At 37.6% G+C, this 17979-nt stretch overlaps 1 protein-coding gene and 1 long non-coding RNA gene across 9 annotated transcripts in view; both read right to left on the reverse strand.

The window, feature by feature from the left end:
• MAPKAP1 (MAPK associated protein 1) overlaps positions 1-17979 on the reverse strand; it is a 100032-nt gene that overhangs the window by 75177 nt on the left and 6876 nt on the right. For 5 of the 8 annotated variants that reach the window (XR_003994518.1, XM_030507374.1, XM_030507370.1 and 2 more), the window contains exons 2-4: positions 15182-15513; positions 11376-11465; positions 6753-6901 (exon numbers count right to left, since the gene is read on the reverse strand). Coding sequence is in view for 5 of the 8 variants with exons in the window: in XM_030507374.1 (XP_030363234.1) it covers positions 6753-6901; positions 11376-11465; positions 15182-15449 (507 nt within the window). In the remaining 3 variants the exon portion in view is untranslated. Of the gene's footprint in view, positions 1-1294; positions 1300-6752; positions 6902-11375; positions 11486-15181; positions 16729-17979 lie in introns of those variants that run through there. The other 3 variants (XM_030507373.1, XM_030507377.1, XM_030507376.1) reach the window with 3 other exon arrangements.
• On the reverse strand, positions 1479-6746 carry LOC115617165. The gene is made up of 3 exons (XR_003994523.1): positions 6592-6746; positions 6054-6063; positions 1479-1488 (listed from the first exon to the last, which is right to left on the reverse strand). It is a non-coding gene; the product is annotated as an uncharacterized LOC115617165 (long non-coding RNA).

Genomic DNA, 17979 nt, shown 5'->3' on the forward strand with positions numbered 1-17979 from the left:
CAGGAATTCCTATGGAAATAGGAATGTGGTAGAAAGATGAACACTGTGATCAGAGTATCCCATACTCTTCCTGAATAATATCTAGGTAGCCCTAAAAAATATGCTTACTCTTTCTCCATAATCCAGTATCATTCCAGGGGAAGGGAAAACCCTGGAAAACCACAGAAGTGGAAGGCAGTTTAAAAATCTTATTCTTGTACTGTGTAAAGGTCCTTCCCATTAAAGGGGGTAGTGAAATTTTATCACAGCTATTGCTATTCATAAATCTTATATCTATTTTAATTCAATCTGGTTCTAGCCTCTGAGATGCTGCACCACAATTTGATTACTACAACCATACTTTTTAACTGCTGTCAGAAGAGACAGTGCCTTATATAAACATCTGCCAGAACACATGCCTGCCTTCTATAGCACCAGCTTTAAATCATACCATGGTGATGAATCTTTATCTGACGCTAATACTTTTTAACTTCATAAGGACAATTAAAATGAATTGTAGCTAAATGCACACATAACAAATCAATTTAATTCTTTGTTACATACTAGCATACTTTGCAGAGCCTAAAAACTTACTTTCAAGTATCATCTTATTCAGTATTTAAGTGTAACGGGAAGCATGGCAATACTGATAAAACATTCCCACAGGGCAGAGGGTTTCACAGAACAATTAAGTCCTTTGGAAGTACTATCCGAACAGGACTGTGGTCTCACTTCAGTGAGCTCAAAGACTGGAACCAGCCACAAACAAAACCAGATACAGTTTGAATACACCATCTCCTCCGGAAGACAGGAGTGCAGCCTGGTAAGGGCACCTACAATCAACAGCAACAAAAGACACAGAAGTGAGTACAGGAAAGGGAGGAGTGAATTGCCTGCATCCTCAAGCCAAAGTTAATCAAACCAGATCCACATTAATTTAATCTGCATAAGGCCAGCGAAATAGTTTTTCATGCAAGTGAGATGCCTGGAATTGTGAGATAAAATTCAAGTCCCCAAACAGAGATGACAGCACAACACTGACATTCAGCCTTATCTGCTACCCCAGGCTGCGGTTCAGGCTAGAGGGGTGGCTGCAGCATTTCTGCATTGGTTTTGTAAGGTACCAGACCCACCACGGGCACATGAGAACACCCTCAGCAGACAGCACTGCACATGCACGTCCGTCCCCGCTGCACCTACACAGAGAGGATTCTCCAAGTGACTGTTCCCACGGCAGAGTTCACAACAGCTTTCTGTCTGTGCTTCCCATTACTTAAAATAAGTGTTCAGCCACCATTACGAGGTGCTTCCCTACCTTGCTGTCAATGGCTTTTCTGTATGAAATAACAGAACACGTTCTGAAGTATTTTAAATTAAACAACAGTCAAGCTTAACATATTTTAATCACTGTAAGGGCACACAAGGACTTGTGTGCTCTAACCTCCATTGCAGTGTTTGATGGGTCCCTCTTTGCAGGACTTCTCTCTACCCAGCAAAACCCCACTGAATCTGCAGGGGCAGAGGAAACAGTGAAGTGCACTGATGAGGCATCACATTCGTTACAGCTTCAGCACAGCAAAGAACAAACCAGGCATTCTTAATACAGGGGTGTTGTGTTTAAATACAACTCAGCCCCTAGCACGACTCGTGTTGATCACTTACTATGAGAGAAAATTTATTTTAGAAAGAGGTGATTTTTCAGTTAAAAATCTTCATCATAACAAAAGTATTACTGGGACCACCCTCTGTACAGTAAAGTGTGTGATGCTACACAAGAGAGTTATGATACCCTGTGTCATTAGCAACACACATCACAAATGCTGAGAGACTCACTATTGAGACTTCTCTCCCAGGTTCTCTTGACTGTGTAAGAACTTTTCCAGTGAGTTGCTGGGCACCAAAGGGAGAGCACGATACCTTTACATGCTTCTGGCACTTATCTGAGGTGTCTGAAGACCTGCAGTGCAGATTTTGAAATGAGTTGAGCAAGAAGCAGCAGTCTGTGTGTGTAAGAACCAGTTCTGAGGCTGTTTGTTCCCCTGGAATCCCTGGTTTTGTCCATCATCCTTCACTGCAAACCAGCTATGCAGGAGTGGTTTGCCTCCTACCTGCACTCTACTAAAATAGTTGAAATCAAGTTGTTTATAGTGTTATCATTTATGTAATAACATATGTTAATATGTAATTGTAATGTAATATAACATATATATAGACACATATAATGTAATATAACAGTAGAGAGCAGGTAGAATGCAAACCACTAAAATTGATAGAACAGCAAATACTTTCAAAAACCCTATGCAAACTTATTTAGGATTCAGATGAGGATCATTCTACTCAGCTTAGGGGCAAAATACTGAAATTAAAAAAAAAAAAGGGCATTTTTTCCCACATATTTTAATCCTGGATTAATTATTTTAGACATTTTCCATATTAATTAAAGCAGAATTGCTTCTTTCTTAAGTTCTTTATCTACTTTCTTTGAGTAAAGTTATTTAATACTGGAGATTGTGGAAAACATTTGTTCATGATTATCCAGACATACAGTCAAACAAGACTGAAACAAGAGCAGCATGCAAAAATGTATTTAAGGACTATCATCCCAAAATGCTGCTAAAAGCTATTAACCAGTACGTGTTAATTGCCAGAGCATTCATATTAATTTTCACTTCGGGCCCAACATTGTGGAATATTTCCCCTGATACATTTTAAACAAAGTTTAATTTAAGGAACTGCTTCTATCAACACTTATGAAAATTAACAGCCAAGCAATTAGCACTCATGAATTATCCCTTCCCCCATGCTTTCTACAGCATCATTTTTAAAACAGTTGCTACAAGAGAAATTGTTGGGTTTTAACCCATTACCAGAATTAACCACAAGAAACCTTGTAACACCATCCAGTGGCACCACTCCTCACAAAAGGATTTTCAGCATCTGTCCAGCCAAAGATCATGCTGAGCTATTTTTGTTTCGATTATCTCCCGTAGTCAAGTTAACCCACAAACCTCTTTAAAGTCAGAAAAGCCAGACTTCCTTAAATCTGCATTTTCAACTAGTAGTCATGAAAATAGAGATAAAAATTAAAAGTCTAGTCTGCACATAGGAAAGATTTCTGGCCTTGTAACTCAAGTTTATCCTAGAGCTGAATGATCCTTTCCTTACATTTTGACTGCGGTTTTCCGACTTTCTTCTTTGACTATTTTGCATCTCCGCAGCATCTCCTTTTTGACTGTCCTGGAACACTTCTCTGACTGCCAACATCCTGCTGGGGCTGTAGGAGCCGCCATGTGGTGGCAAACATCTCAAAAATTGGACTGACAAGACATTTTAGTGATTAAAATTTCTTAAAGGTAGCAGAGGAATATGGGCTGGCTTCAGAGAGTATTTCAAGGGGAACTGCAAACAGAGGCCTTAGCAGGAGTTACACATTCAGTACATGGTTCCTACAAAACTGATCATTTGATTCTAGCATGATTTTTTTCTCTTCCAGTAACTAAACACATCTTGGTAACATTTTTCTTACCAGTGGGAAGGAGCATGCGGTTGAATTGTCTTGACACTAATACTGTACTAAATCAGGATCTTTTAAGATTAATATCTCAGAGCAAACTCATCGCTACGCTTTCCAGCAACTTGTGCAAGTTACACTTGACTTGCAGTCAGACTATTTGAAAAGAAATAGTCTGGATTTCTGCAGAATGAAAAGATAACATATGCTTTTAAAAAAATTAATGAAAGCGGGTAGGTAATGTGTAGGGAAACTACATGTTGTGAATCTCTCAGTTGTGTCACTGAAATGAGCCATTACAACACTCCGGTGTTCCAGCTGTAGTGCCTGGCTATGACTTTCCAATCTGTGTTATAGTCAGTCTTATTTTCCCAATCTCATTAAAGGTCAGCGAGTTGGAACAATAAGCCATCAAAGTTTGATTTTCCAAATTCTGTAAACAGAAATAGACACAGATTTATCTACAAAATGGATGATATTTAATCCGGAAATTCTGATCCTAAATCTGACTTCTTAAGCCTTCAAGTAATTTCCTATACAAATGGCAAAGTAATTATAAATAACTAAAGGCTTCTTTTCGTACAATATTCTTAGCAAGAATTTTCAGGATTCATTAACCAAGATGTACAACCCACATGATATACAAACCATGCAAAGAGATGCAGGGGGTTGGTTTACTTTACTATTCTAAGGAAAAACTTGAAGATAAAGCCAAGAGTAGTTATTGTGTACATGTATCTTTTGTTAAGAGCTGAAGTTTACCATGTACATGGAAGCCACAGACTTATCTTGTGTAGTTGTAGGGCAAGAATCACCTGAACTCTTGAGCTGATTCAAATGCTTCCAATGCAGTTGCATTTCACAAGCCATATTCTCTACTATTTTGATAATTAATGAACTGATCAGAAGAAGAAGAAATTAGAGTGCTTTAAAATTTTATTATTTCATAAAATCGCAGAAGTGGTTACGAAAAAGACACTCTATCTGGCAGAAAACACCTGCAAGATGTAAGCATATTAATAAATTGGCTTGGTTGATACTAGAGCATGCAGTGTTTTCTTATTTTTAACCAATCAGCTGAAACAATACATCAAATATTGGAGGGAGGAGGGAAGGCCCCTGAAGAAAATGGTTTTATTTGATTTCGGGTCCGTTAGGGAGCTGAATTAGTGGTAAGTTAAAACAATTCAGAATGCAGTTGAGTGCACACATGAACAAAGAGCTTCGACACAGCAAGTAGAGAGCTCTCCTCATGCTTTGCCAGCACTCCACAAAACAGGTGTTACTCAAGCTGAAATCTGCCTTACAACCCCCAAATATGCATACATAAACCAAAGGCCTAGTTATAATCTTAAAGATTTCAGAGCCACTGCGATCCCTTGAGTAAATACATAATTAAGTAGGGGTTTTTTTTAAGACATGTTTAATTAGGTCCCTAGCCCCTCCTCATCCCCCCTGCCTCTCCCCAATTATGTACCATTTCCCCAAGAGATATGTGGCTCTGTTAATTATGTAAATAAGTCATGCACTATTCCCTGAAAGAATTGTATTTATGTGAAAAATACTACTCATCTATTATCAATAAAAATAAATGAGACTTGTGATATTTCATTAAAAATACTTTTTTAAAAGCTAGATGGTTTTTAAAAGCTAGATGGTTTTTGAATTTACATTACTGTCTGGAAATACAACAAAACTGAAGTGAAATAACTCACTGCTGAACTATAACGTTTCTTCTGTATATCAGATGGTCCAATATTTAAAAATAGACAATATATATAGAGAGAATAAATTTTATAAGCATATTATTGACACACTTACCAGAGTAATATAAACAATACTGTCAATATAGTGAGATTATACTCTAATGACATGACAATATAATTGTTCTCAAGAGTTAAAAAGGTATTTTGATTTCTAGATCACAATCAAGTTGATTCGTATCACACCCTACAAATCACGATTGAGTAACATTCAGGTATTTCATTACTATCTCAAACTAATATACATAGTACAAATCCCTCCAAATGGACCAAACACCTGCTAAATGTATCGGAGTTTAAAATATGAAAACTAAGATGTTCATTACAGTCAACTATAATTCCTATAAATACAGTAAGAAGCAGTTTGGATTATCAAAGTAGGAAGAAACCATGCTTAAGTTCCTCAATTTTCTGAGAAAGTCTAGCAGGTAGCCCAAATCACACTCAAGTATTAAAACAGTAAGACTGGGACACCACTGCATTGCAATAGAGTTCTCTTAATAAAGAAGTATTTTATCTTCACTTCCTCTGTGCATGACTGTTGGAAGTACATTTAAATGTTTGCCAAACTGAAATGATGTAACAACAGCAAGATCTGAGTTTAGGAAAAAGGCATCTTAGACTTGTGACCATTAAAATACCTCTAACTGAGTTAGCACTAAATCCTACACGCTAGTAAGTATAAAATAACAACAGAGGCAGCTTTTGCTATGTGGACTTCATAGTTTAAAAGTTACCATTTCACAAATCTTCTGAATACTTCTAAACATGTTAGTGGAATTACATATCTGACTTTCCACTTCAAGAATACTTAACAGAATATGAAATTCTTCCATCACAATGGTAATGAAGCTCAAACTTCATACTCCCACAGGAGACTCCACAGGCAAATCCAGCAGAAAACGTATCAGTGCAGCAGTTATAATTGTTTTGGAACAATGACACTGATACATTACACCCATGTTTATATTTCTGTTTCCAGAGTTTATGGCAGAGAAAAATATTTGACAACAAGGAGTATGTAAACTGCACACAAGGAAAGACAGTTACCTACAGCTCTGAGTAACACCAAATGCAAGCTCTTCAAAGGAATGTAGTCAAGGAATGAATTTGACCTACCAGGTTTCAGTGAACCTCCTCCATGTATTACAGAACCGAGTACTTGAGCAGAACATTGTTTAGTCCTTTTTTTGCCCCAGATATTGACTGAATGACATTTCAGTTTTACACCCTCAAAACAGTGGCTTTTCCCACCCTTACTGGAGCATTATGAGGATAAAGACAGCATAAATCATGGAATATTTAGCAAGTGCTGTTACAGAGCCAGACAGAACAGACAGAGAAGCATGTTTCTAGATGTCTGCTTTAAAATAACTGATGGCCTACTATAAAGTCTAGTTAAAGCTTGAACAAGTAAATGCACACAATAAAGAACTGCCTAAGGCATCTTCAGGTCAGGGACCTCCTGGATATGAGAGAAAAACATTTGGTCCACCTACCTTGCCATCAAATTTTGAGTACTCATTGAAGGGGTTATTCAGCTGCAGCGGACACTGTTCCAGTCGCACAGACAGTATTGACTGCTTCCCAGAAGATGGAGATTTTACTCGGAAATTCTTCTTTTCAAATAGTGAGCTCAGCTCCTCTGCTGTAGATCAGAAAAGAGATCAGAGTAGTTGTACAAGGAGACCTACAGAGGCTACTGTTTACCACAGAAAGATAACGTTATAAGAGCAAGAACAAAATCAAGTATATAAACTTCCATTTCTAAATTAACAGTAAATGCTAGGCCAAAGAACTGTTGATACACCTATGATAGGACATGCAGAAGTATTTCCAAGTGTGCTTGAAACACATGATATCATGCTTTGTTACAGGACAATACTATACTATCCCATTACCACATCACGTGCTGCCAGCAGTGGGCTTGGGACTACACTGACCTAAAAGATTTTACTTCTCATGGTAGACTGGATTTGGCTTCCTCTCAAAAAACCCCTCAAAACTGAAAACACTATTCCAGACAAACAGCCTGGACAATTAAAAACTAACAAATTGCTAAAATCAGAGGTGGTAAGAGTGAGTTTTTGTGTGCTCTGGAAAGGCTCATAAAGACTCAGACAAACAGAAATTTTTACATGAAGAGTCTGCAGAGCTGAATTTCCAGGAAGAGTTTAACTCAAAATTTACAGGCATACTTAAAAAAAAAAAAATAAAACAACAAATTAGGGCTTCTTACATTATAAGGACACTATAAAATCAGGACAGAGCCCGGGGTGTTTTAGCATATTAGTACTGATGGGTCTCATCTGCAAGCAGCCATGACTGAATCTGGACAAGGTTTTTCCACATCTGCTCTAGGAGCCAGGTATCCCCAAACTCCATCAATCACTGCCTGAGAACCAACAGAACCAATACCAGCTCTCCTAGACCAGCTCTGCTCTGCATTCCTAGATCTGGATTCTCTTGCATCTCAGGTTTACATGTTGCTCCTCCAGGGAAAGGAAACCTGCAGGGAGTTGGTTAATTTCTTAAAAGATGAAATTAAAACTTGACAAATTATAACTAGTCAAAAGCTCAGTTTATTTTTATCAGCAGATTGCCTGAAAACTCAGACAGTTGGCAAAAGTGCTAAATAGTGGCACTAGGAGATATCTAACAGTCTTGTGAAAGGCTGAGATGAACCAAAAGAGCTTGATTAAAGCTCTTTTAAATGTGGCAACTTAAACTCCATGAGGTATTCTGGTTTTTGTAACAAGCTTATTTCCAAGTGAAAAAATAAAACCCCAATCTCAGTTACAATTATGCTAGAGTATTACCCTTCACTGGTATTTCTTGGGCATTTGGGAAGTACTCTGTACCTTGGAATGCAATATAAGTGTTTTATCGGTTCAAGTGAAAAAGCAAGTATTTTATCTTTAAGTTTTGTCTCTAGGGAAATGTGAAGATGATTTTTTTTTATTGTTTCCTTTGTTGGGATGTACCAAAAGAGGATCTCAAGAATTCTTCTGAATTTTTAGTGTGACATCTGTTTTGCTTTGAGTGTTGTACTCAAACTCTTACTCAAATCAAATCTCTCATACGACTGAAGAGTTTAAATACAGTACATTCTACATTCATTACAACTGCCTGACTGCAGGTTTCCTTTCCCAGAAAACTTCATTATTTCAAAAATCAACTCATTTAGGAAGAACCACCCAAAACCTTTCAATGATTTGTGCAAAACCCTAGAAAATAGACAAGGTTTCTGAAGAACTACTATCTTCCACTGAGCAGTTTCTCAGTTAATTCCTAACAGACTTGGGCTGCAAGAGTTCCAATTACAAACATTGAAAAAAAACCCCCACATTTTAAACTCTCAAATTTCAGGGAAAAAAAAGGGATCATATTTTTATATAAAACTGCTTTAATTGCATAAATTTTAATTCTTAATTAAAACTAAATTTTGTTGTGAGTCTACACTATATGTATTTCTCAGCTTCTGTGATTTTGTTAGCTATATGAGCTATGCTATGTGGGCTGAATGCAAGGCTTTTGAAAGATTCCCTTGATATATTGTTAATTTACATTTTATATGCTCTGAAATGAATGAATGTAAGATGTAAATACAATGCCTTTTTTCTTGCTTTTATCTAAAAATACCTAGTATTTTATAAAAAGGATAACCTTTTCTATGTATATCCCTATTTGATCTCTATACTGCATGAAGCTGAAACATTCATTTTACTGAAAAAGAACTGATGCACGGAAAGGTGATGTGAATTGGTGGCACCACAGAACAAAAACCACCAGACCTCCACTTCCAGCCAGTCAGTTACCCCTGAAACACCTTTATGTCTGCTAAACCTCTAACTCTCTCCAAATGTATGGAGATTTCCTTTTCCAAGTCTTTACACTACTACCATCTTATCTCTCAAACTCATTCCTGACAAAGCAAACAGCTTGTCTCATGACAGCAGGGAAACAGATGATGAGCAGAAAATACTCTTTTTTTTTCCCCCCTCATTACCATACACAAAATTACTTGTCTCTCACTTCCCTTTATCCTGGTTGGTGTACCTTTATTTCTGTGCATAGTAATTAAAAATGGAAATCACAAATACAAAATTGCCAGATGCCTCAAATTGCAACTACAGGTCCAACTGCAGGACAGCAGAGATGCTTAGAAGAGATTCTCTCTATAGCAAGTCATCTCTGACAGGTGATCACTGGAGGTGGTGTCACCAGACTCTAACACAGGACAAACCAGCAACTTTCCAGCATCCTTGCAGTTTGCACAGGTTCTATTATAGGTTCAGCTTTGTCTAAAGCTCAGTCAGAAGAGGGCAGCCAAATTCCCCCCATCTGAGAGCAGCTATTTCTGTTGCTATTGCTCTCGTACGTATTTGCCAATAATGCTGAACCCAAGGAACAGAACAAAGCCTCATACACACACACTTGACAAGGAGGAGGACACAGCGCATATCCTCCAGGGCTCCTCTCTTTCCTGGCCTCTTCCTACTGTGTTGTTCTTCATGTAAATAAGTGAGAAACGTGCAGAATTTCAGTGCCTGAGCGGAGAAGGAAAATCAGCTCTGCCAACAGACAGCGAGTGCCTGGAGTTTTCATGTAACTTACTTATTTTTTTATTCAAATTTCTTCTGCAGCAGGGAGCACATTCCTACAGAGGGGGACACCTCCATTACTGCTGGCTGACAGATTATGTCTATCTTCAGGGCAGCACATAAAAGGAACTAAGCGTCGTGGTGGAGCCCACATGAATAAGATGACACAAGCAGCATAGACACAGCAGGGGACTGGAGTCTGAGTGCAATTCAGTGTAAAGCAGTATCAAGCAGTGTATAGATGGGGATAGAGAAAGAATTGCATCATCATTGGTCAATCACTATAAAATATTGAGCAAAGAGAGTTGGAGGTTATGGTAGATTAACCTTTAAAACCTACAACTCTGCTTACAGAAGTAGAAAGGCAAAAACATTTTAGAATGCATTAACAGAGGTATCGAACAAGCTGAACAGTGTTCTAAGGATTAGTGCAACCATGTTGCTCATGTGAGCAGCTTTGTTCACTCCTCTAAAAAAAGATATTGTAGAGCTGGAGAAGGTTCTGCAGATGACAGCCAGGAAGATTCAGGGATTTAGGCAAAAAAAGGAGATTACATGGAGACCTCATTAAGATACACACAAATTTTGAAAGAAGTAGGCACGACAGACCACACAAAGGTTTGAATGTGTGTTAAATATAACAGGAATAGATACTAGCTTGAGCTATAAAATATGAGAATTGAGACAGATTTTTCATTTCATGCATTAGTTTAAACTATGTAGGACATTCAGTCAGAAATAGTAATATAATTTAAAAAAATAATTTAAAAAATAATACCATATTTTTGTAAGAAATGAGTGATAACAGTTTTCCCAAGGAAAGGCTAGATACGGTAAGGCGGCATTTATTACACTTTCATTTAAGTAGATCATGTAGATACCTTATTTCTTAAGATTAAGATTCCCCTTATCTAGAAAAGTAACCACTAAAATTATCTGTAAGTGTCATCTCTAGAAAATTCTTCATCCCGTCGAGTACACCAAATGCCACTGGAAACAGCTGGAAAGCCACAGCTGAGGTGGATCCTGCATTCTCAATGCAGACACTTGCCAATCAGCAAAGACATGTCCTGTTCCTTACAACCTCACAGTAACACCAAGAGCTTTACTACCTCCATTTCTTGCTCACTGAGACAAAAGAAGCCTTAGAAGATAACGATGCTACAAGATGACAAAACACAAACACTGTATTAATACCTTATATCACAAAAAATTAAAGCAGCCACTCGAATTAGTCCAGACCAGCAGAGCAGGTTTTGAACGTATTTGCTTTACTTTGCCTTTACTAACAATTTGTAACGCCCCAGTCATTGCTGAAAACAAATGAGACCCCTGTGGCACACCACCCCCCTGCAATAAACTATGGGAAACAGGCAACTGGGGCATGGGAGGCAAATACAATAATGAGCATTTCCTCTATGCTTTGAAAGCTGACGTGAAAATTACGAATGGAAAATGTTGTAACCATCAGAAGGAGAAATAAACACAGTAGGAAAATGGAAGATCTTTTCTTTTTACCTGAGTAAGAAGTATTTCTGTCTTTCCACTGAACATTTTTGCATTTTATTTGATTTTGTCTCTCTTTCCGCAGACGTTCTAGTCTCTGAGCTTGAAAAGAAATATTATAACTATAAGTTTGTCAATGAAAGTTTACTATAAACAAAGACATAATTAACTACCTTTATATGAATAAAGATGTTTTATACTGCATATGTAGGGGGAAAAGTCATAAAATTTTAAAGGTGGCACCCCTGAAAAGCAAATACCAACAAAAACATGAAAATGTTCTTGATTTATAATTGAAATTAGAGGATATAAAACATTAATAGAGATCATAAAGATAGTATTAACATGGAAGAGAATAATAAAATGTGAAAACTTCTGTGATTAATATGACATTTCATTATATAAATCATTAATAACGGTCTTAAAGGAATTTTAATGCACAAATGAACTGAAGTGAATATTACATTACAGGAATAAAATTACTGTTATGAATTACTCTACCCGTTTCAAAAATTAAAGATAAATGAACTCAGACTAGACTATTAAAGTTTTAAATATAAAATCCTTTATCTAAAAATCATGAAAATTATAAAATGTCAAAGCTATATAAATTAGCATAGCTTTTTCTTCAGTGTGCTGAAACAGTTTATAGGTAGTAAAATAAATGATTTGTATCTTCACAACATTAGTCAAATCTTAAAATGAATATAATATTTCTTTATGTATATTTTGTCTCCATTTTCAAAATACGGTTTGAAAAAAAGCCTCAAATAGTTATGAGATCAAAGAACTTAGAGACCAGGGTACCAGATAATACCTTATCTTTTTGTTAACAGTAAGGTCTCCCTCAGGAAACGGTCATCTAAACCTGGTAGAAGCTACCCAAGACAATGACCACAAGAAATAACTGATGTTGTAAAATGGCCTCAAAATACGAAAGCAGATTAGACTGGAAAGTAGGACTAAATGTTGATCGCCGAAAGAAACAATTTCCTGGATATATTAGCAATTTTGATGTATTGAGATCATTCATTAACTAAAACGAGTTTGTAGAAGAGATTCTAAAATGCTAAATTGCTCTGACAAATTTTAGATACAATTTGAGTTCCCCAAGCCATTTTGCCAATTAAAAAAAGGTTAATAAATATTTTCTCTCCCTTCTACTATTATTCTTTTACTCTTTGAACCGAATTGTGGACACAGAAGTGATCCCCTCCCCAGCTGGAAGCTGATGAAAAAAACCCAATACTTCGAGGTTTAATAGCTGTAGCAAGCAGTTTAAGGTACAAACACAAACAGAGACTTTGATGTTTATTTCACACTCAAGCCAATGTGAGGTCAGTGCCTAAATAATTTGTGTCTTACTCCTAATGAAATAAGTATCCCCACTTATAAATGTTGTTGTGTTTTCATTCTGAAAGAATAAAAAAACCCCCCAACTTTCTGTTTTCCAATTACTCTAGAGACTGTAGCTCAAAATTACCTCCCAAACCCCTTCTTCCCAAATGAGCCATCATGAAATATCTGCTAGGTTCAAGATTCACATGTAAACAATGGATAAAGGAAAAAACCATAAAATAGAAATAAAAATCATGCATATTTTTATCCTATTTGGGTTTTTTTGACTCTTGTCTAAGCAAACTCATTAAAGTACAGCAACCATCTCCACTAACTCCATCCTATTCTTCCACCTACAGCTGATCACTAGTGACCATTTACTGTGGGACTGTACTATAGCAACTCCAAATTAGATGGAATTATCAGTACCTATTAGAAGTCTGAATTATTTAAGGTTCATTCTCATGAGAAGCATGCTAGTTTGAAAGCCTTCCGTGTGACAAATGTCACTGACCAAATGTAGTTCTTGTTTCATTAAGTATTAGCAACTAGATGAGCCTTTGTTTCCAGCCATGTGCACTGGGAGACTTTGCTGTTTCCCCCATCCCCATCACTGCACACAGACCTGTCTCCACTCTACTGCTTTCACCCCTCTGGATATGGCAGAAAGGAGGCAGTGAGGAGATGGAGCCCAGAGCCAAAACCTACTTTCAACCCACCTAGCTCCTGCAGAAAAGGAGGAGGAATTCGGTGGCAGACAGCTCCTGCATCCTCACAAACACAATGGGCAGTAATACCCTACCATGTCTCATCCAGTACACATCACTTTCAGGACTAAGGGGATAACTTTTATATTAGAATGCACATAAAATTCATTTCCAAATTTGCACATCCCAGTGAGGACCACCTAATAACCAACACTTCCGTAGCCTCTGCAGAGGTGTGTTGAGTCTTCTACAGTAATACATTATTTCAACAATTTATGAAGAAGACACTATCACTGTAATAATCCAAATAATACAAAATAGCATTATAATACAAAAAAAATAGTGAACTTTCTACTGAATTTCTTCCTCTTCCTGGTTTCTTGCAAAGGATTCAGTACTGATCAACTCACATTGGTTATGGGCTGTTTTCCACCCCGCTCTGTTTCAAATCAGAGCCCGTTTCCCTTGGTAACTGCATTAGGTTCCTGGTGGAACCAGCACAGACAATAGAACATTGAAGACACACCAGATGAAAAGAGGCAAAAAACTGGCTCCCCAACGGACTGAGCGTCCTAACCATTATTTTAGAATATGCCACCAGTTGGAAACTGAAATAGTTTCAATCCCTAATTGAAATGGATATTATTCTATCAACCTACTCTCTTGGGGAAATAATCTTTCAGAATTATTTTTTGGAGCAATTCTACAAAACTTTAAACTTTGCCCCTCCTTCCCCATAAACTATGCCATCAACAGAACTAAACAAGACCTCCAGGACAATGCTAGGCAGCTCGGCACACCGACAGTCTCACCAAGCCTTACAGTCAGCTGCAGCTATATATTTGTCTTATTTCCAAATCTAACTCTCCATGACAGGAGACCAGTGTCACATCTCTTCTGTAACTTTCGACAACTTCTTAGCCATAAAAGGTGTTTCAAGATATTCAACACCATACAATGTTTTACTTGTTAGAGTACAGATGTTTTTTCTGAGCTCTAGGTGGTGTTATAATACCTTCAGAAATCATTTGAAAAATATATATACACTGTAACGCAGAAAAAAAGACTCCAAAGAGAGATCAGCATTGACCACCCCACACCAACCTTTTCATATATATTTTATACCGCAGAACTTTTGTTCATAGCATCCCTTGGGTACAAGCAGAAGCCTGAATACCCTTCATGTGAAACAACTAATGGGACAGCTTTCTTCCAGTCAAGACAAGCTGAGCGTATTTTGAAACTGTGTACACACCCTTAAACTTTCTCATTTGTTAACTCCAATCCCAGCTCAGGGTTTTTCTCAGAAATGAAATTTCAGAAGACAAAACACAGACAAATCATTGGCTCACATCAAACTTCATTCCTCTCTTTTATAACAAATAGATTTGATGCCTCACTAGGTAGATTCTTCTCAGGAAACAACTATCCTGTTCAAAAGTTAACACCTCTCCAGACATTAACAATGGAAACATCAAAGACTTTTTATGTACTTTGGATTTAGACTTGATGTCTTTACAGTTTTATTTTTTTATATATATCAAGCTGACTACCTTTGTACATGCATAAGTAAAACAACAATTAAAACTCAGTTGACAGCACAATAAAGTAACTGAATCATTACACGTCCTTTTATAAAAAGGGTCTTGACATTACAAAAGGAAAAGTTTGACACATACCCAGCTAGTCATGCTCTGATTTGTTCATGCAAGCCAGACTAATAGAAACCAAATTTAAAAGGCTAATGTGATCTTGGCTGCAAACATCACTTACCTGTGTTTGATCGTCTTCTGATTCCGAAGTCCCAGCTTGAGGTAATATCGACTGATTGGGAATATACATAGCCCTGAGTCTCACCATTGCTTCCCTGTGTTTCTGAACCACTGTCCCCATATGTTGATGAGGGATTAAACTTCTCCAGGTCAACATCGTGATCTATCAGGACCATTTCACACATCCCCGTGTCATCACTGGTCACGTGTGACTGCCGAATGTGAGCAAGTATAATAGTAGGGTTGTCCAGGAAAGCCATTCTGTCCATACACCACCAGTCCGACACTTCGCTATACTATCTTCTCTCCATCTTGTTTCATGGACGCATGTACCTAGAAACATAATATACACAGTGTTTTAGGAAAGCAAACAACAAAATCCAAACCCTGACTCAGGGAGGTTTGTATTTTGGATGCACAAAACCTGACTCAGCTTTGTACAGTGAATTATTTTAATTCTGTTCCAGTTTACATAAGTTACACTGCATAAAGAGTAGTGGTTTTGGAGGACGGCTTAAAACCTGAATCCCAAGGCAACAGAACACAACAGACACTGACAGACAGGTCCCATTACTCTACAACGAAAGGTTGCTGTAAGGCAAAATACTCTTAAGTACTACACAGAGAAGGACACAGAGAAAATACACAGGAGAAACATCTGCCCATTCAAATTAATAAGTTTACAAAACCAGGCAGGGTTTTGAATTTCTCTTCGACCATCATAATAACATGTTACTGTTTTTCTTCTGCCTCTACATGCCAACTCTCTGATTACTTTAGTACAGACCTTCTTCGGGTTTTGTATTTCCAGGAAAAATTCTAAACATAAAGAGGTTAGTATCTCAGAGCAGAATATTGAACATCTGCTGCTGCACAGTGCTTCACGTAGGGTAACTGTTGTAATGTAGAAAAAGCTCTATGATCATATACCACACGCCTGAATTCTTAAGCACTCTAACAGCAGTAATTGCCACTTACCTAAAATATTTCATTCAGAGTACTCAAGCAGCCTTACAAAATAGAGGATGAAAAAAAAAAGACCCAAACCACAAAACCCAAGCCACACTCACACTGTTATCCTGTTTTACTGTAGCTGTGGATTTATAGTTATGTGTTAAGCTAATTCAAGCCTGGGCTGCCTCTGAAAGGGGAGACTCTGTGCTCCTGCCTGGCCAGAAGTTCAAAATCCCCACTGCTTTTCTAGATCAGAGGAGAAAAGCCCAATATATTAATACCAGCTACAGAACTGTATGTGTTAATTTAGCATTTTGAACACAGAAACAACAACAAAACCAAGCTCTATAGTTGCTGTTTGCAAAACTTCTGCCAGCAAGAATAAAATACCAAAGGAAAAGGAATAATTTTAAATCACACAAAGCCATATCCCATGAAAATCTCATAAAAGCAGTTGGCCTTTTCCTGGCAGATTTTAACAGCAGAAAGTGAAAGAAAGCATCAGACAGGCTTGCTCCACGAAAACACATTTCATAATTTCCCCTCTACGATTCCAAGGAGAAAAGTGTGTTAACATACAGAGCTCCATACAGCAGCTTCTGCATTTAAACAGTCGGAAGCAAAGGTAATGCTTTATTTGGACACTCATCTAATCATGAAAATCCCGAAATTTTGAAGGTGTATTGTAAATTGCAAACCCACAATCCCTATCAGTACCCTCCCTACCACCAAACATCAGTATCTGCTAATTAGAACATTCACTAGAGATTTACATCCTTCATAATTTAAGGCTTTTTTGCTCCCTTGGCCACAAATATTGCCTTCTTTCTTTTTTCCCCCTGAGAGACTGTGTTCTTTCTGCTTTAAAAAAATACAGATAAATCCAAAAGTATTATATTATACAACAGGCCCAGCAGCAAGAAGGAATTCAATAAAGGAATGGTAGAGGAATAAAACTGACATGCTGCTTGTTATTAATACACTACACCTACCATACATTTTAGTAAATTATGCTATTAGCTAAACACACTCCATCAGTATCCTTGGAGATACTCAAAACTCAACTGGATGAGGCCCTGAGCAACCCGCTTGAGCCAGCCCTGCTTGGATCTGGAAGGTGGGACCAGGTCCCCAGAGGTCCCAGCCAACCTCACCACGCTCTGACTCCAAGTTCTATTTTCTGACTATTTCCATTACAGAAAGTAGGCCTCCTCTCCCCAAAGGATTTCTCATAGTCCTCAACGTGAGAGGCCATAAGGCAAACGTCCTACCACAAGGTAGCCCTCTCCTGGCTGTGATTTACGTGTTAAAGGCCTCTTAGTGTGACTAGTATGTGCGACCTGGAGAACACAGACTCAAGGAAGTACAGTGTATGGGTATTTTTAAAAGTGCACTGAGAATGTTCTTTAAATTTAATTCTTTACACACCACTCATTAGCAAAGGCCATGCTTACCTGCAAGCAGTAAGAACTTGTTTAACTAAGCAACCGCCTCGGGCTTCTAAAAGGTCTGCAAACTCCCAATCAAAAATTACTGCTGCCCCATCAATGTGTCATATAAATGTTGGCATGTTAATTGTGTATTTATAAGATTGTTAATGGTTAGTTAATTTACCTCCCACACTATTATTGTACTTGAAATGATTTAATGTCTGCTAAGGGAGTTAACAACATGTAACAGCAGATGCGAGAATTTTACCTTTATACTCTGCACCCCGACTTCACGCTATTAACAGTCCATGTGCTAAATTAGCCAAGCTTCGTTACAGTTTTACATATGTAATCACTTTTCCCATAAACATGAACAGTGAGAAATTTGAAGAAATTCTATTTCAAACTCTGAAGT

This window comes from Strigops habroptila, chromosome 15 (genome assembly GCF_004027225.2).
Source record: "Strigops habroptila isolate Jane chromosome 15, bStrHab1.2.pri, whole genome shotgun sequence".
NCBI classification, from domain to species: Eukaryota; Metazoa; Chordata; class Aves; order Psittaciformes; family Psittacidae; genus Strigops; species Strigops habroptila.